Here is an 18,867-nt window from a genome sequence, read left to right as displayed (position 1 = left end):
AAATCTTTCACACAAACTAATTGAATCAAGTGAAATAGACACTTAAGTTTTTAAAAAAAAAATGTGGTCAAAATCTTTCGTCAGATTAAACTGAAATTTGAGGCCAAAATGAGTCCTTACCGGACCTACTGCTTTGCATCAAAATGCCCGATTGCAATTTGAACATCAATTATGTAATCATACCTAAACGTTCTCAGATGTCAAAATCAAATACTAAAACACATGTGATTAGCTAAATATAAGCAAAAAAATAAATTGAAAACGTTCAAGTACAAATTGTCATGTTAAAAGCCCCAGTCGTACTTCCTACTTGATACAGACCATACATTGTACACACGTCAGCTGTAACTTGACCAGTGTAAGATACAGTATGAGAAGTATACGCTTTCACAAAATTGATATCCTTAGATAATGGATCCCAAGATCCGTCAATGGTAAATGTGCCAACACTATCGGATCCTCCTCCGCTTATTGAATTTGCATCAAACTGTATTGACATCGACCAGGGGTATTGAACACCATTATGTACGTAGTATCCAGGCCACACCCCATCCCTGCATATGACTGCAAACGAAATAATAATGATTCAGTGTGTTATGAATGAACATAAACATATCACATTTGTATAGAGCTTCGTATAAAGTTTTAACGTTTATATTGAGATTTTGATGTAGGAATTTGTTTCAAAAGCTATATTTTAGGTATTAGTTATATATTTGACACTTTTAATAACCATTATCATTATATGTCTGTTTGTTTTTTTCATTTTTAGCCACGACGTGGTCAGTTTATTTTCGATTTATGACTTTGACTGACCCTCTGGTATCGTTTACCCTTTTTTTTAGGGATCAATTTTAGAATTTTGTTTTTAAAAAATTCCTTGTAGATCTTATAATAATGATCCAGTTTTTATGAATCAACATAAACATATCACATTTGTATAGAACTCCGTATAAAGGTTAAAATTCAAAATTTGATGACTATGTGGAACGCATCTATCCCATCGAATTGGAGATAAAGGATACTACAGATACAGTTAAGTCGGCTTCATATCTTGACTTACATCTAGAAATTGACAACAAGGGTCGGTTGAAGACAAAACTTTACGACAAAAGAGATGATTTCAGCCTTCCAATTGTGAACTTTCCATTTCTAAGTAGCAACATTCCAGCAGCACTTGCATACGGGGTATATATCTCCCAATTGGTACGATATTCCTGTGCTTGCATTTCTTATCATGATTTTCTTGATAGAGGGTTACTGCTCACAAAGAAACTATTAAACCAAGAGTTCCAAATGGTGAAGTTGAAATCATCCCGAGTTGACGCCATCACGAGTTGGTTGACCGTTATGGAATAACCGTTACACAAATAATATCGGATATGTCCCTTACGTCGTAACTACAATCTCCTTCCCTTTCATGAATTTGACCTACCGAATTAGACTATTTACCGGATTTGTAATCACATAATCAACACGACGGGTGCCGCATGTGGAAAAGTTTCTGCTTACCCTTCCGGAGCACCTGAGATCACCCCTAGTTTTTGGTGGGGTTCGTGTTGTTTATTCTTTAGTTTTCTATGTCGTGTCATGTGTACTGTAGTTTTTCTGTTTGTGTTTTTCATTTTTAGCCATGGCGTTGTCAGTTTGGTTTTAGATTTATGAGTTTGCCTGTCCCTTTGGTATCTTTCGTCCCTCTTTTAAACGTTTATATGGAGGTTTTGATGTGGGAAATTGTTCCAAAAGCTATATTTGAGTATTATTGATCAACTTTGTAATGTTAGTAAGACATTTGACATTTTAAAACCACTCACATAGGAAATAAGTTTTGAAATGAATAATTATCCATTTGACAAAAAATAAACATAAAAGCGATGTGAATTTATTTCCGTTATTTTGTTAAAATTTGATGATCCATTTTAATGATTTTTTAATCGTCATGTTTGTTTAAAACAACCTTTCCAAATCGTTTATTTTAAAATGACGACACTCATAAAACATTAACTTCAGATTTCGAATGTAATTGTGGCAAGTGATGATAAGTCGAGATATATTTAGTGTAAAGTTATTAAAGATACCAGATTATAATTTAATTCGTCAGACGCGCGTTTCGTCTACATAAGAGTCATCAGTGACACTAAAATCAAAGAGGATATGTCGAAGAGCATTGAGGACCCAAATGTTGAAAAAGTTGCGCCAAATACGGCTAAGATGATCGATGCCTGGGATAAGAAAATCATTAGTTTTTAGAAAAAATCAAAGTTTTGTAAACAGGAAATTTATACTGGGCTGGAAGAGAAACGTGTGATTTTTACCTAACTTTATGTTCCTTTTGGTGGTAATCAGCATTTTGTGAATACGGTTTGAATTGATGACATCAATTTTAATTGTCACTTAGCTGCAATAAAATTGGAACTGATTATTTTGTTTCGATTATATCATTAAGTCTACAATATGATTGAAAGATGTCGCACACACATGTATAGTTACCTCGTCAAAACAACAAACATAATTTAAACTATGACTGCAGCCGCCAGTGCTATGGGGTCCACCGCAACTAGCAAGCTTGCCACATGTTCCTCCACCAAGTGAACATTCAGATATGAATTCTGAAATATGACAGATAGGAAGATACTAATGAAACAATAAAAAATGAGATTGTCGAACAATGAAATACAACACTATTACCAAACAATCAGGGAATTAGACAATCAGATGTTAACCGAATATTTCAAAGAGACGAACAGAATGAACACCTTAATTCCATATTAAGCGCAGGGTTAATAAGGACAAGGTGCAGTGATTATCCAACGATAGTAATTATATTTATTGAAAAGTCTTGTGTGAAAATATTCAGTGTTTTCACTGCAATGAGTGTGCTACGATATATATCCACTTGACGGTTGACTCGAAACAGTTACATTTTTTAACTTTAAAATGCAATTCTGACCGAGCGTATTACATATTTAAAGTTTAACTGTCGAGAGTGGATAAATATCGTATTGCACAAGATGTGGTGGAGGAATCTGTTTCTCTAATGGTTATTGAACGATACGCAGACAATCTTAATCCTTCTTTACGAACGACCTGCCAAAAGATCTTTATACGTGACGTCATCAGACATAATTGCTGTTTTCATGACGTTACAATCGTAATCGACAGATGAAAGCAAGAAATTTCGACCAATGAAGAACTTAGATCAAATAAACTATACATTAATTAAGTAGAAATAACCAATATGTCAGAAAAAGGATAAATCGAGAAATAAATATACGCTTTACGTCAATATGACAACAATCGGACACAGCGTAGGAAAAGCATAAATTTTCAATCGCTATTCTAAGTTCGTATGATATTTTGAACAGTACAAACAGAATGAAAAGAAGACTTTTTTGTTTTTAAAACTGACTTTAGCACGGTAAAATATCTTGAAAAATCATAGAAAGCGAATTAAATAGATATAAACAGTAAAGGGAAAACTCATTTTATGGCAAGCTAGAAAAAAGAATGAAAAATAAAATAATTATTTACAGACAATTAAGGTTTATATCATCAATGACTTCACTATGGTATGACTTGAAATTTTGTCTTATCACGAGAACAGCACCTAGATCCATTATAATGAAATATGACAGCATACAATGATAGATTATGGTACTCTTATAAAGCTGTGTTGCATCTGACACGTGACAAAAGTAAAACCTGGGATATATTTACAATATCAGGTCAATGTCAGAAAAATATAAGCTTTTTTGTATGAGGCTGAGAGAGCGGGAAGGGGCGAGGTTCTATGGATTTCTTTCTGACATTGACATTATATTGTTTAATAAATACATTGATAGGTATATATATATATATATAGCTTATTTAAATTGTAAATTAAATTTCAAACTTATCATCATCCCTTAATGAACCTCTGTATATAGAAAAAGTGATCCACGATGAATTTGACATTGTACAAAATGTAGCTGTGTTACTATACTTAGGAAATAAACACAACTAGTTGCAGTATGCAAAAAAGATGTATGGACTAGTGAAAACGTACTTGTTGTTTGGAGTTACAAGAACATAATTAGTATCGAATGAACAGTAATAAAATTTTGCAAATGATTTAACACACTTTTTGGATCCCCCATGCTTTTAAACTTTGTACTTGTTTGGCTTTATAAATGTTTTGATATGAGCGTCAGTGATGAGTCTTATGTAGACGAAACGCGCGTATTGGGTACACAATTATAATCCTGGTACCTTTGATAACTATTAAATGTTATTATCCTACCGTCACATCTGTCTCCTCTCCAAACCGGATCACAATCACAACTAAATGAATCAGACGTTAATTCAGTGCAACTCCCAGCATTATTGCATGGGTTTGGTTCACAGGGATTTGGCACAGGATCTATTAAAATAATTCATGTTTATGAACATAACTTAAAACCTTCGCTATTTTGTTTGATAAATTTGGTTTTGAAGTTGGTAGACAAATTATTTCAAACGAGATAGCACATCCTCACAGTTACTAAAATGTTGTTTACCGTGCCCGGGATTTAAGAAATGATCCTGGTAAACTTCACACGAGTATAACACTCAGGTCCATTATTATGAAATATTACAGCACACAATGCTAGATTATGGTATTCCTATTTAGAGTAAGCTGTGTTGCATTTGAAGCTTGACAGACCTGAAACCCGGGTTATAAAACTTCTTAAGGACCAATCAGAACTTACTTGCCGTTTGTAGTTGCACGATTATAATTTGTATCAAATGAACAGTAATAAAATATTGCAAATGACTTCAATGTAATAATCCTACCGTCGCATCTGTCTCCTGTCCAAGCCGGATCACAATCACAACTAAATGTAACAGCCGTTAATTCAGTGCAACTCCCCGCGTTATTGCATGGGTTTGGTTCACAGGGATTTGGCATAGGATCTATAAGGATGATACATGTATAAACACATTATTTAAAACATTTGTTTTTGGAAAGATTTGGTTTTGAGTTTGTAGAAAAATCATTTCAAACGAGATAGCACATCCTCATTGTAACGGAAATGTTGTTTACCGTGTCCGTAAATTTAGAAACGATCCTGGTAAACTTCACACGAGAACGGCACACAAATCCATTTTAATATAATGAGAAAGCATAAAATGATTAACTATGGTATTCTTATTAAAAGATAGCTACATGTATATTGCAACTGGAGCTTGACAAACGTATACACTAGGTTATTAAACTCCTTAAGGACCAGTCAATACTAACTTACCATTTGGAGCTACACGAACATAATCAGTCTCGAATGAAGAGTACTTAATATTGAAAATAACTTTAATGTATTATTCCTACCGTCACATCTGTCTCCTGTCCAAGCCGAATCACAATCACAACTAAATGTATCAGCCGTTATTTCAGTGCATATGCCACCGTTATTGCATGGGTTTGGTTCACAGGGATTTGGCACAGGATCTATTAAAATGATACATGTATATGAACATTACATAAAACCTTTACTAAATTATTGTTTCGTTTTAAAAAAATTATCCGATGGGTTTGTGTTTCAACTCACTACTGACATGTTATTGTTGTCTTATATCTTAAGGGACTTCGCAGCTCAGTTTTAAAAAAAAGTAGCTTTTCAAAAAACAAATATACATTGATAGGTGAATAATAGAGGAACAAAAAGGTTAAACAAATTTGCAGGTCAATGTGCTTTTTTTTTTTTTTAGATATAAGCCATTGCTATTTTGACGGGAATATGTTTTCTCTTAATTTTTCATAGCTTTATCATTGAGATTGAGTTTGAGTTCTCAAAAACAATTAAAAAATGATTAAAGTTTTATAAGACTTTAAAAATGGCTTATCATTACACATGTAAAGAATAAAAAAAATGGAAGTCAATGGTCAAAATGTTATAAAGCATTCAAATGGATAAAACCAGAGGATTCCGAAAATCTGACAAAAATTCCAATACATGACAGCGAACATCCTTAATGTTGCTACATAACATTACAGGGAGATACTCTGTAAAGTTAGCTGACCTTTATAATCATGTTCTATATCCAACATTTTCCCCCGATAAAATATATGGTTCATGTTGTTTTTGAAACTTATTATATTCTTGTCCATGGGTCAAAGTGAATATTTTATAAAAATTAAGAGCAAAATTAATTTCAGTCAATGTGTTTGGAACCAACTTAATATATTTGATCTGTGTTTTTTGTAACAATTGTTTCCTTTTCGAGATTGTGTGATTTTGACTAATTGTCGATCGCATGACGGTTGATGCATTCATTTTAGGAGACGCCTATCATGTAGAGTCCCTCGAAATGGTAATTTTGGAATTCATACAATTCACTCATTTATATGACAAGGACAATTTTATGAATTAATTTAAGTCGTGCATCACTTAGTACTTTCTAATTTGAATTCTAGCAAAGATTAAACCTTGTATGATATATCCAATTTTTAACTATCAATTGACATATTTTAATTAGAAAAAAAAATAATTGATGTTATTAGGGTAATCAATACCATAACAGAGATACATAATTGTATAATTAGTGTACGTATAATATATATGTATAAAATATTTATAGTCTTTTTATATGTTCTAAAAATGTCATCACCTATTTAAAATGAACTTATGATCTAGTCAAGGGCACAAAGGTACTGTTGAATTGTTATGATATATGACACTTATTGAGTGATACGGTTTTCAAGTGTGTTAACAGTATAACACATGTTGAATAGATAGCACCAAAAGAAATCACATTAGTTTACTAATGCATACTCAAATATCGGCGGCTGTACTTCAGAGTTGATTCCACATAAAAACAACATAAACAGAAGAGAAGGGCGTTATTTGATCCAAACTGAACATTGAATTATTTCCACAAAAAAAAAAACTATAAGGAATAACCAGTATTCTTTCTCGTGTGAGAAGACTATAAAATCTGTCATCAATGATTTCATACACCTAGTTGAAGTCATGCATGATCAAATCATAATTATATGTATTCTCAAATAGATGAAACCATATACGAAATACTAATTTTTCCATAAGCAACACTCAGTTGAAATATCGAAAACAGCAGAATTATTATTATAAACTGATACCATTAAAGGATGCAGTATGCCTAAACAAGATACATTTTTCACATCCATAAATAAACAAAAAAACAATTATCTATAAATAAATTAAGTTACCATATAATAAGCATACATAACCGTTACTTCTGGACAGGGCACACTTTGTACCATCAGGACACGGATTGGGCGAACAGCTATCGGAATCCTGTTGATAAAAGTTTGTACTGAAATAATTGTTCTTATTTTGAAACACGTTTGTGTTGGCGAAAGAGGTGGCGAAAAAAATAATTGACCCAGGGGAAACCCTGTATGAATTGTTATGAATTTGCATGAAATGAGATTAGTTGAATCTGTCGATGAGAAAGCAACTCAACGGCAAAAGTCAAAATGCATCACCAGTAAGGCAACATACAGTTTGCATCAGGCATGGGGTACTGCAAGTTTGTTATTGTAATTCATGGAAATTTCCCGAGTAATTGCATGGAATGTGTAATGCAGTAACTTTGCATTACGTGTACTTAATGCAGAACAAAAGCAAAAACATATGTAATTGCATGCATTACATTGGATTATATGCATAACTCTTAAATACTTAAATCTTTTACACAGTGTTTTAGTTTTAACAAAAAAACAGAAATTAATAGTTCTTGATTAACTCTAATTAATGACAATAATCATTAAAATATTAACACATACATCACTGGAGTGAATAACACAACACTATAAATCAGATGTAGTTCTTTTTGTTATTTTATTTTATTTCATAGATTTTACTTTAAAAAAAGAGATATTTGAAAATCATTACTGTAAAAGTCTTCCATATTTGTCAATATATCAATAAATACCTTGTTATGATAATATATCAGATAATTAAACATGGTCATAAAACAATAATTAGTTAGTTTAAAATTATTTTTTCACCATTTTGATACTTTGTCATAGATCATAAGTTCTTTGTTTATAATATGATTAGGAAAGAATGTCTGAGTAAAGTGTTTTGATTGAAATGAGGAATAATTGAAAAAAAAAATTGGTAGCCTTTTTTTGTACATTTAAAAAAGTAATGCTAACATCAAGTTAAAATACGTATCACACTTCATCTCTATAATTTCTGAAGTGAATATGAGAGATGTATATCTTAAAACAATAAAACCAAATATAGAAGAGCTATCGACTTTCATATGTTTTTTGAAACAGTCGGATAGTCAGAAATATCTTTTGAAAATTCAATGAAGTTGATAAATATGCTAGAATCTGTTGTGATTTCATGTAGGTTTTCAAAATGACTAATTTACAAAACTTAGTGAGTATTTAAATGCATTATTACTTCGCAAAATACATTGTAATTTAGTGCATTTCTTTGATAAAAGCATGTACTGGTTATTATAATAGAATGCATTATAATGCATATATTTATAGGAAGATGTGATATGAGTGCAAAATAAAGTCGCATTATGTAAAAGTAAACCATTATAGGTCACAGTAAGGTCTTCAACACGGACGCCTTGGCTCACACCGAACAGCAAGCTAGACCACACAAAGGACTAGTTTGGAACCATTCACAAAGGAAAACCAACGATCCAATCTATACAAAAATACAAGACGCGACAACCACTGAACATCATATTCCTGACGTCGTACATGTGAAACTAATGAAGGTTCAAACGTTTTAATACCACCCCATACCCTCACTCGAAACAAGAGTGTGACATCAAAACATCGAAAAACACAACAGCATGTTCACAATTTTTTTTCTCACTATGTCATACTCTTTATCGCTTTTAAATATTTTTTTTTATAATTTGAACAAAACAAAATCAAAGATCAACCAACAGCAGCACATCGCTCTAATAAAAAAAGTAATTGTGTCTAAATATTAAACCATTAATAAAAGGCTGATAACTTGTTTCAGGCAATGCATATGTGGATTTAAAGTTCTTATGTAAGATAAAAATCCTCAAAATTTCTGAATTTCGATCTGTCATGTCTGTGGACTAACAACACTGACGTCATGAACACTTTTGAGTTATGTACTTCACTGGAAAAGTCAATAAAAAAATGATTGACATTCAACAGTTCTAGAGATATAAGTACAAAAATGAACAACCTTTATTACTTACCATTGTCCAACTGTCAAGATCTGTATAAACGTGCCCTGGACTCTCAATAAGATTGTCACTTACTGATACAGACAGAAGGGTACACTGAAGACCATCTTTCCAATAGTTAACACCATTACATGATTTGACTCTCATCCCTTCTCTAAGACACACCCGTATACCTATATTGTCCAGTGAAAGAATAGGAATAGAATCCATGCGTTTGTTTTCCTGGAAAGTGCCACCAAAAATAGAGACTGCATCGCAATGGTGTATTGCAACACGAAACCAACATATTAAAAGATAATATTTAAATGTTGATATATTACACATTTCACATTTAGTTTCCACTAATAGTTCTTTTCACACTCAAAATGTAAAGTCCTAGCTATAAAAGAAACAAGCACAGTGCAATGTATAAACACAGTAGACTAATATGTAAACAATACCGTACTCTTTAGTAAATTCGAAAAAAGGAACTTAAAATATGACAAAATGAAACGTTATCAACTAAGTAATCCACTGAAAAACAACGGTCATATACCTGACGTATTTCGTTTCATAGATCGGCTTAAGTTTTTATTATGATAAAAGAATACCAGAGGGACTACAGGTTTCCGTCTTTAAATTCATTGCTGATGTGCTAAGATGCGTGAGCTTTTAATTAAAAAAAATGGTTATAGTCGCAGGTATAATGTTTTTTAATGTTATAATTGTTCAATGAACCATGTTATTAGTTATAAAGCTTTCTTTCAGTAAACATTGCACTTACTTGGCCGTTTTTTTTTTTATCATATTCATCTCTAATTTTATATATAATTCGTCATAAATACAACTCGAAGCAAGCGAAGCCTTACTTAAATGTTTCAATTTACTTCAGCCGACATAAAAGTGTAAAATGATTTCTATATCGAGTAATCAAAGGTATCAGGCTTGTAATTTGATACCTCAGACGCGCATTTTGTCTACATACGACTCATCAATGACGCTCAGATCAACATAATTGAAAGCCAAACAATTAAAAATTTTAGGGCATTGAGGACCCAAATCAAATAAGTTGTGACAAATTCGACTAAGGTTATATATGCCAGGGATAAGAAAATCCGTAGTTTTTCAAAAAGTTCATTTATATCCAAACAGGAAGTGTGTTGCTGTATAGAATCGTATGACATGGGCTATGCAGCAGTTGGTAAATGATTGTTCAAATCTAATTGTTATCAGAATTGGCATGCAAAATATGTACTCGAACATTAAATCCCATATTCTAAAAGGTTGATTTCAGATTCTGAGTACGCTAATTTGCGTCGATAGTTTTATGACCGCAAGGTCATCGACGTCAACATGATGAGATTGAGCAGAAGAATGGAAAGAAATGCTACCATTGTTGAGTATGGAAAATGATAAACGAATTTTGAACACTTATGTGAAACTTTCCGTGGAAATTTTGAAAACAAACAGTTATTGATATTTCCGTCAAAACCAACTTTGTTCCGTTTGATGCATTATTTATGTGAAACAAAATCACGTACATTATTAAAAAGATGTTTTTAACGAGCGTTTTAGAAATTTTACAATTGACTGCTAACCGGGTAAGATGTTTGAACTTTCGAACTTTTTTTGTATTTAAATAATTTGGGTTTTATAGTTGCAATTTCTTCTTTCATATCATACTTTTTCAAATAACAGCATTCTGATCATTTGAAATGATTAGTTACTTATCGTACTTTACTTTTAATTGCAGCATAAAAACTTTTGAATAGTTTATACCTAAAAGAGAGACTGAAGATACCAGAGGAACATTCAATCTCGTATGTTGAATATAAACATACAATGCAATGGCTAAAAAGAAAAAAAAAACACTAGACAAACAATAGTACACAACTCATAGCAAAGAAAAAAAAAGATTGAACACAACCACCAATGACTGGGAGTGATCTAACGTGCTTCAAAAGGGTGATCAGATCATAATCCATTTATGGCACGAACCGTGTAGCTCTTTTTATTACAAACCCGGTAATACGTCTTATTTGGTAGATTAAATTCTCGATAGGAATTACGACATTGTAGTTGCGACATTAGAAACATATCCGTTATCACATGTGAAACGGATATTCCATAATGATCTACCAACTCGTGATTGCGTCCTTAAAATGAAGGGACGATTTCAACTTCCCTTCTTGAAAGTCATTATTTGAAAGCATCATTGTAAGCAGCAACCATATGTCAAGGAAATCATAATTTGTAATACAAACACTGAAATTTCGTATTAATTGGAAGATAAATGTAGTTTTATATACAATTTATAGGAAAAAATCTGAAGTGACGAATACTTTTGGCCACACTATGTATATACTCCTTATAAACTAACGCACGTATATATGGGTAGGTTAATATAAACCATTGCATTAAATTCGAGTAGGATTTTGTATGTCAATTACTTGATATTTAGAGTTTCACTTATCACTGTTGGTCGATCATGTGACTGACATTGATTATCCAAAGATAAATCTCAAAGAATTTGACTCATCAAACTAAGATCAAGAACCTCCAAAAAAATTAAACAGCAATGTCAGGCTTTTAGATATAGGTCAAATTTCAGTTAAAATTATTTTGGGACCACATGGTTTATTCATTATTTGCGGTACATCTTGTCCAACAATATATGATCATTCAGTTGACCCCTATCATATTTAATGTAAGGACGTCATACGTATCCAAGACAAATATATAATATCAATATGTTGTGGAACAATAAATGGAAATTGACATATACATTCTTAATCTAAATATATATTTAGTTAATGCTTTATTTATTGAAAAGCAAGTATATATAAGTAACGTTGAGGAAAATGATCTATAATTTGTAGGAGAAAAAGAAAAAATGAAAAACAATCTAAAAATTCGAAAAAAATAACCACGCTACAAAAAAAAAAACGTTTTCATTTAGTTCATGTTGCTCGGTCCTTGGTTTACGATGTTTTGTTTGTATACTGTTGTTTTAAGTATTTTGCATTTTGGAAGAAAAGAGGTTCAAAAGATACAAGAGAAACAGTCAAACTCAGATAAAAAATAAACGGAAGACTCTTGGCCTAAAAATGAAATAGGCAAAGAGACAAATATTGGTACACTAGATACAACATAGAAAACTTAAGGTATAACACCACCAATTCGGGCCCGGCCAGCAACCACATTCCAGCAAGTAAGACATATTTAACACAACATAGTCCCCACGCATGAGTGTAACATTCTAAATATGTCGAATGTTTATGTATTTTTTGGTATTAAATGAAAGCTAAATGGCTGATGATAATTGTTGAACATTTTTTACTTATAATTTTGGATATTAGAAAAAAAAATGCACCAAATTAAAAAAAAAAGGTAGATTTTGCCTGTTTTTCAGATCTGAATTACCTGTTTTGTAGTAATCGAATTTCCAGAAACAAGTTATTTCTTAAATGTCATTAAAGGTATGTTGATGTTTTCAGTACAAAACACACTATAGTAGCGCTTCAACATGCAATGAATTTCACTTTATTTAATATTAAAATGAAAGAGCTGTGTCTGCTTTAATTTGAGGAACATTGAAAGCAATGGGGCCACAAAAAAGAGGTGTACCTTCTAAAGACTAAGCAATACGATCCTCACCAGAAACTGGATGTTCTCCGGAATGGTAAGCAGATCCTGTTCTACAAGTAGCATCCGTCGTGTTGCTCATGTTACTACAAAACCCAATAGATAGTCTAATTCGATATGTCACATTTATTAAAAGTAAAGGGGATTGATAAAATGTAATAGTAGTTAGAAGAAGGGTCGTCAATTACAGTTTCTTTCATTTGACTTCTTTCTTTTACATATTTTCTTGATGGGAATGTTTACTAAAAAATAAATGACAACTACAGTCAACAAAACAACTCCCAGCAGCAGTACAAAGACAGACTGTGCTTTTACTGCAAAAGACCAGGACACACTGCCCGTTTCTGTCCCTTCAAAGCACGTACCTTCGGCAGTGCCAAGTCAGCACCAGTCACTATTACAAGTGCTCCTTTCCTGTCTTAATGAAAAAGTTGAGTATGATATAGAATTTGATAGTTATGAATATACTGATGGGTTTAAGACTGTAAAAAATCGATTAAAAGATCATGTTCAGTTTTGGGAAGATAGTTTAAAACCTTCTAAATTAGTTTTAAGCTCTGTAAAATTTGGTTACGTTATTCTTTTTATTCAAAAACATCTATCAGTTTATTTGAATAATAACAGATCAGCATTTAATAATTCCTCTTTTGTTTTGAAAGCTATTACAGAATTAAAAATGAATGGTTGTATTACTGAAGTTTCAAATAAACCTTTATGTTATAAATCTTCTAACTGTAGCCATCAGTGATACGAAGAAAGAGAGATTAGTTTTAGATCTGAGACATGTTAACAAGTATGTACAAAAACAGAAAATAAATTTTGAAGGCGTTAAAGAGGCCAAGCAATACGCAAAAAAAGGTTTTTTTCATGCTAAAGTTCGATTTACGTCATGGTTATCCTCATATTAATATACATCCAGAACATCAGAAAATTTTAGGTTTTCCTGGGTAATTGATGGACAAGAAAGATATTTTATTTTCTTAGTTTTACCTTTTGGGCTATCTTCAGCTGGACATATTTTTACTAAAGTTGTTCGTACATTAGTTAACTTTTGGAGATCACAAAGTTTCCCGATTATTGTGTATTTGGACGACGGATGGGCTTGTGACAGCAGGGAAAGATGTGTACGCATGTCCAAATCTGTTTTACATACTTCATTGAAATCTGGGTTTTTACCAAATTTTGAAAAATCATTTTTTTCACAAGTGCAAAAACTAGACTGGTTAGGTTTTTCATGGAATCTGGTATCTGGTGTCATTGAAGTTTCCAGAAAGAAAATTAAAAAAATACAGTTAAAAATTTAAAAAATTCTTTCAGATAATCGTTTAACTGCTAGAAACTTGGCATGTGTTCTTGAAAAAATCATATCTTTGATCCCAGCTTTTGGTCAGATTTGCCAATTGATGACACGTAATTTATGCTTGTCTGTTTGCCAGAGAAATACCTGGGACTCATATTTTGAAATTTCCATCCAAGTCAAAACTGAACTTGATTTTTGGAAAAGTAATTGTAAATCTATACCTAATTTATTAGTATGTCCTATAACAAGATCCCAGAACGTATTGTTTTTTCCGACGCCAGTATGCATGCTTGAGCAGGTTTTGTCGATGGTAATGTTTTACAAATTGCTCATCATATGTTTAGCGAACAAGAAAGACTTAAAAGCTCCACATGGAGAAATATGAAATCTGTCGAGTTTATATTAGAAAGTATGTTTGCACAGTTAGCAGGAAAACTTGTAAAAATTTATACTGACAATCAAAATGTCGTGCATATTTGTCGAGTTGGCAGCATGAAGCCTGATTTACATGAACTTGCTATGAATATTTATACAACTTGCATAGTTAATAGTATTACGATCGAGGTTGAGTGGATCCCTCGATCCGAGAATGTACAAGCAGATTACTTAAGTAGAATTTTTGATTTTGATGATTGGGCTGATGTTTAATAACAGATGGGGGAAATTTACGTTTGACAGATTTGCAGACGATAAGAATCATAAAATTGCACGGTTTAATTCAAAGTTTTGGGTTCCAGAAACCACAGGAGTCGACGCTTTCGCTTTCGACTGGTCAGGAGAAAACAACTGGATTGTGCCTCCAGTCTGCTTAGTTTGTCGAGTTTTAAATCATATGTTAACTTGTCGTGCAAAATGTGTATTGGTAGTTCCAAAATTGAAGTCTGCTCTATTTTGACCTATGGTTTGGAACAACACATAAAATAAATTTTACGATTTTATCACAGATGTTGTTGAATTTCATCGTCCTAAATATTTGTTTTTATCTGGTTCAGACAGAGACAGCGTTTTTGCTCAATCCCCATTCATCAGTAACGCCCTTGTTTTTAAACTTGATTGTTCGTCGTAGGAGGTCACATTCCTTTGTACGGTTCAATGCACACTTTTACTATCGGGTGTAAAGTTTTGCTACACGGTAAAATACACGTATCGAAATAGGTAATTACTACGGAATGTACCCACACGCTTACATATGTATACATTATTAGTTCAGAGTATATCGCTTTAAAGAATTAAGATGCACCTTGTGTGGTTATAATTTGAGAAGCACCTTGTGCAGTATATAATTGAGATGCCCTTTGTGCAATTTTTTTTTTGAGATGCACCTTATGCAGTATATAATTGAGAAGCACCTTGTGCAGTTTTTTAATTGAGAAGCACCTTGTGCAGTTTATAATTGAGATGCACCTTGTGCAGTTTACAATTGAGATGCACCTTGTGCAGTTTGTAATTGCGAAGCACCTTGTGCAGTATATAATTGCGAAGCACCTTGTGCAGTTTATAATTGAGAGGCACCTTGTGCAGTATATAATCGCAAAGCACCTTGTGCAGTTTAAATGCAAAAATGCACTTTGTGCAGACTTTTTTTTAGAACAACTTTGTGCGGTTACAGTACAAAAAACGCACATTGTGCGATTTAAGATTAGAAATGCACCGTGTGCGGCTTAAAATATGAAATATGACCTTGTGCAGGTGTTTAAGATGCACTTTGCATTATTGTTCTGTTATAGGATATATTTATATTTATTAAGCTAAGTTGTGCTTAGTTTTATGTATGTTTCTTTATTACAGGACAGTGCAACATGTAGGGAAATTTCTCAGTTTGCGAATTCAAATCAACAGTTTACCGGATGTGAAAAAAGCATTTTCAATATTGTGAGAAGCAGTAAAGCAATTTCTACAAATAAAAAGTTTGGTGTGTATTTCAAAAAATTTAAAGAATGGTGTATTACATATTAAGTTTCTTCCGTTACCTGCAAGTGTATCATCCGTTGCAGTTTATATTAGTGGCCTTGTGCAGCAATCCGTATCTGAATCAGTGTTATTAGCTCATTTTTATAGCATAAAAGGGTTCAATCCGTGTGAAGACAAGCTTATTCAGATGATGATTGAAGGAGCTTAGAGAATTTTAAGTAAACCAGTTTTGAAGAAAGAGCCAATTACAGCAGATCATTTACAGCAGATAGTGGACAAAATTGGTAGTGATCGTGCTCACTTGCCGAATGTTAGAATTTGTGCTATGATGTTAGTTGGTTACGCAGGATTTTTACGCTACAGTTAGATAGCAAATTCAAAAATGTGTAACATAAAGTTTTTTGACACTTATGTTTCTTTGAATATTGAATCTGGGAAAACTGATGTATATAGAAGGGATAATAATGTTATAATTTCTAAAACAAATTTGCCTACCTGTCCAGTAGTTTGGTTATTGACATACATTAATTTAGCTAAATTGGCTGTGGATTTTAATCAATATGTGTTTCGTTCTGTTAGATTTTTTAAGTCAGTAAATTCTTATAAGTTAGCAGAGGTTAATCGTCCTTTATCTTATACTAGAGCTAGGGAGTTACTTTTGGGCGCATTAACAGCGATTGGTCTTGATTGTAAACTTTTTTGTCTTCATAGTTTGTGCAGTGGTGGTGCAACTGCTGCTGCAAGAACGGACGTTTCTGGTCGTTTAATTAAAGAGCATGGAAGGTGGCGTACCGATTTTGCTAAAGATGGTTATATCAAAGATTCTGTTAAAAAGCAACTAACGGTTGGTATATAACGGGTTTTGGATATTTAAATTTTTGGTGATATTATTTAGCTCAATTTTGCTATGATTTTTCTATTTTTCCCTTTGTCTCGAGGTTGTAGCGAGTAGCGCACATACTTTATGTCGTTTGTTCTTTGTAGGCCATAGAATATTAATTACTTCATATTCGGACGAACGTAGTGAGGGAGAATATAAATAAAATTTAGTTCGTCGTACGTAAGTAGTTCCTGAATATTCATGACATGTGACCATTTGTCCGCACTTAAAACCCGTGCGGTCACCTTTCTGACCATCGACTCTCGCTAATGTAGACACGTGTATTCACGGTTGATTTAATGTGAATTTGTAATTGGAATTATGATATTATTGTTATTATGTTTGTATGTGATACATACATTGTTATAATATATTGAATTAAAGGTTATAGCGAGTAGCACACCTACTTTATGTCGTTTGTTTTTTGTGGGCCATACAATATTAATTACTTTATATTCGGACGAACGTAGTGAGTGAGAATATAACTAGTTTTTTAATCAGTTACTAAGACTGTGGGACTATTATTTTCATTTGAAGTGGAAGCCAATTGTAAAATTGTGCTTAGCATAGATGCACAAAGAAACAAAGTTGTGCAATGTATACCAACTATCATTTTTTTGAAAACTGAGCAATTACATTTTTAAACTAATTGGTAGGAGATGCATACATAAGATAAGGACAACAGCGTAAAGCTATCCATATATTTTTTTCAAAGGTCCTTGAACTATGTCAACAGACCTACAGCGATTATAACAATTATCATAGTAATCGAATTCAATAATTCTAATTTGATGAATGGTCAAGGAGGGGGTCGAGATCATATAATGTTATGGCAGAAAATATACACATTACATTTATATGATTAACCCGTCATACAGCATTGCGTTCACCATGGGTAATCGATATGAACCTTTTATGTTACGGTACTCGATATGGTACCTCAATGCTCTTCATCTGTGTACTTGTTTTGCTATTTTACTATTTTGATCTGAGCGTCACTGATAAGTCTTATGAAGACAAAACGTGCTTCTGGCGTATTGAATTATGAGCCTGTTACATGTACCTTTGAGTGTTAACAAAAATATATTGTTAAACATTTATGGAATATGTCGGAACAGATATTCATATAACAGCATATATTTTTGACCGAACTACAACAGTAATTGTTACCGAACTCAAATTTTATATTTTTACGGGACATACAGTTCATATGCAGAGGTATACAACTTCGACCTACTTACTTATTTGTATAATTAGGAGACATTTCCTAAAGCCGATATAAGATTACACTTTATTGCATAAGACATATGTTGTTATCTTCCAATTTTGAGTTATTTAAAATCTAAAAATTAAAGACTTTTATTTACTATTCAACTGCAACTATGAACACGATATCTGTTTTTTGGAAATAAATCTCCCAATGATCTGCCTGAATATACGAATGCGATATGCAACCCGAAAGTTGCACAATATTTAGCAGAACTATGATTTCTGTACGTCATAAAGATCAACATAGCTTTGTATTTCTCGTATTCAATAGATTGAATTTTATCGATGTTTATGAAAATCTAATTACTTCGACGATTTAAACGGTATATATAATACAAAAAATGAAACTCATTTTTATCTATATTCTTTGTCTTAAAATTAAGATTTGCTTTCAAGATAAGTAAATGGTAAAAATTTCCAACAGACCAAAAGGATGTACTCTTGAATTATCTAAACTCGCAACAATATCGGTCCCAACATGTGCAATCGAGAAAGTTTACGTATAAAGATTTGCAAAGGCATAAACTTTCATAAGGATTTTCTTAACTGTGAGCTTTTTTAACCTTTTTAAACTCAGCAAGTCAGCTGATCAGTAAGCCAAGGTATATAAATTCAAAGATTACGATTGGACAATGGTAAGCATATATATTTTTTTAATATTACACAATCATGTAAAATTCAGGAAACA

The 18,867-nt window shown here is 32.4% G+C and overlaps 1 protein-coding gene across 1 annotated transcript; it reads right to left on the bottom strand.

Annotated features, from left to right (window-relative positions):
* Nucleotides 1-265: 265 nt before the first annotated feature.
* LOC134690227 (protein jagged-1-like) lies at nucleotides 266-9,405 on the bottom strand. Its single transcript, XM_063550203.1, has 5 exons — nucleotides 9,208-9,405; nucleotides 7,205-7,292; nucleotides 5,345-5,464; nucleotides 4,280-4,399; nucleotides 266-564 (listed from the first exon to the last, which is right to left on the bottom strand). Exons 1-5 carry the CDS (start codon nucleotides 9,403-9,405, stop codon nucleotides 266-268), a joined length of 825 nt encoding a protein of 274 aa, XP_063406273.1.
* Between the last annotated feature and the right edge of the window lie 9,462 nt (nucleotides 9,406-18,867).

This window comes from Mytilus trossulus, chromosome 11 (genome assembly GCF_036588685.1).
Source record: "Mytilus trossulus isolate FHL-02 chromosome 11, PNRI_Mtr1.1.1.hap1, whole genome shotgun sequence".
Classification (NCBI taxonomy): Eukaryota; Metazoa; Mollusca; class Bivalvia; order Mytilida; family Mytilidae; genus Mytilus; species Mytilus trossulus.
Note: the sequence above shows the minus strand (reverse complement) of the source record. Positions and strands in the feature narration are given on the sequence as shown.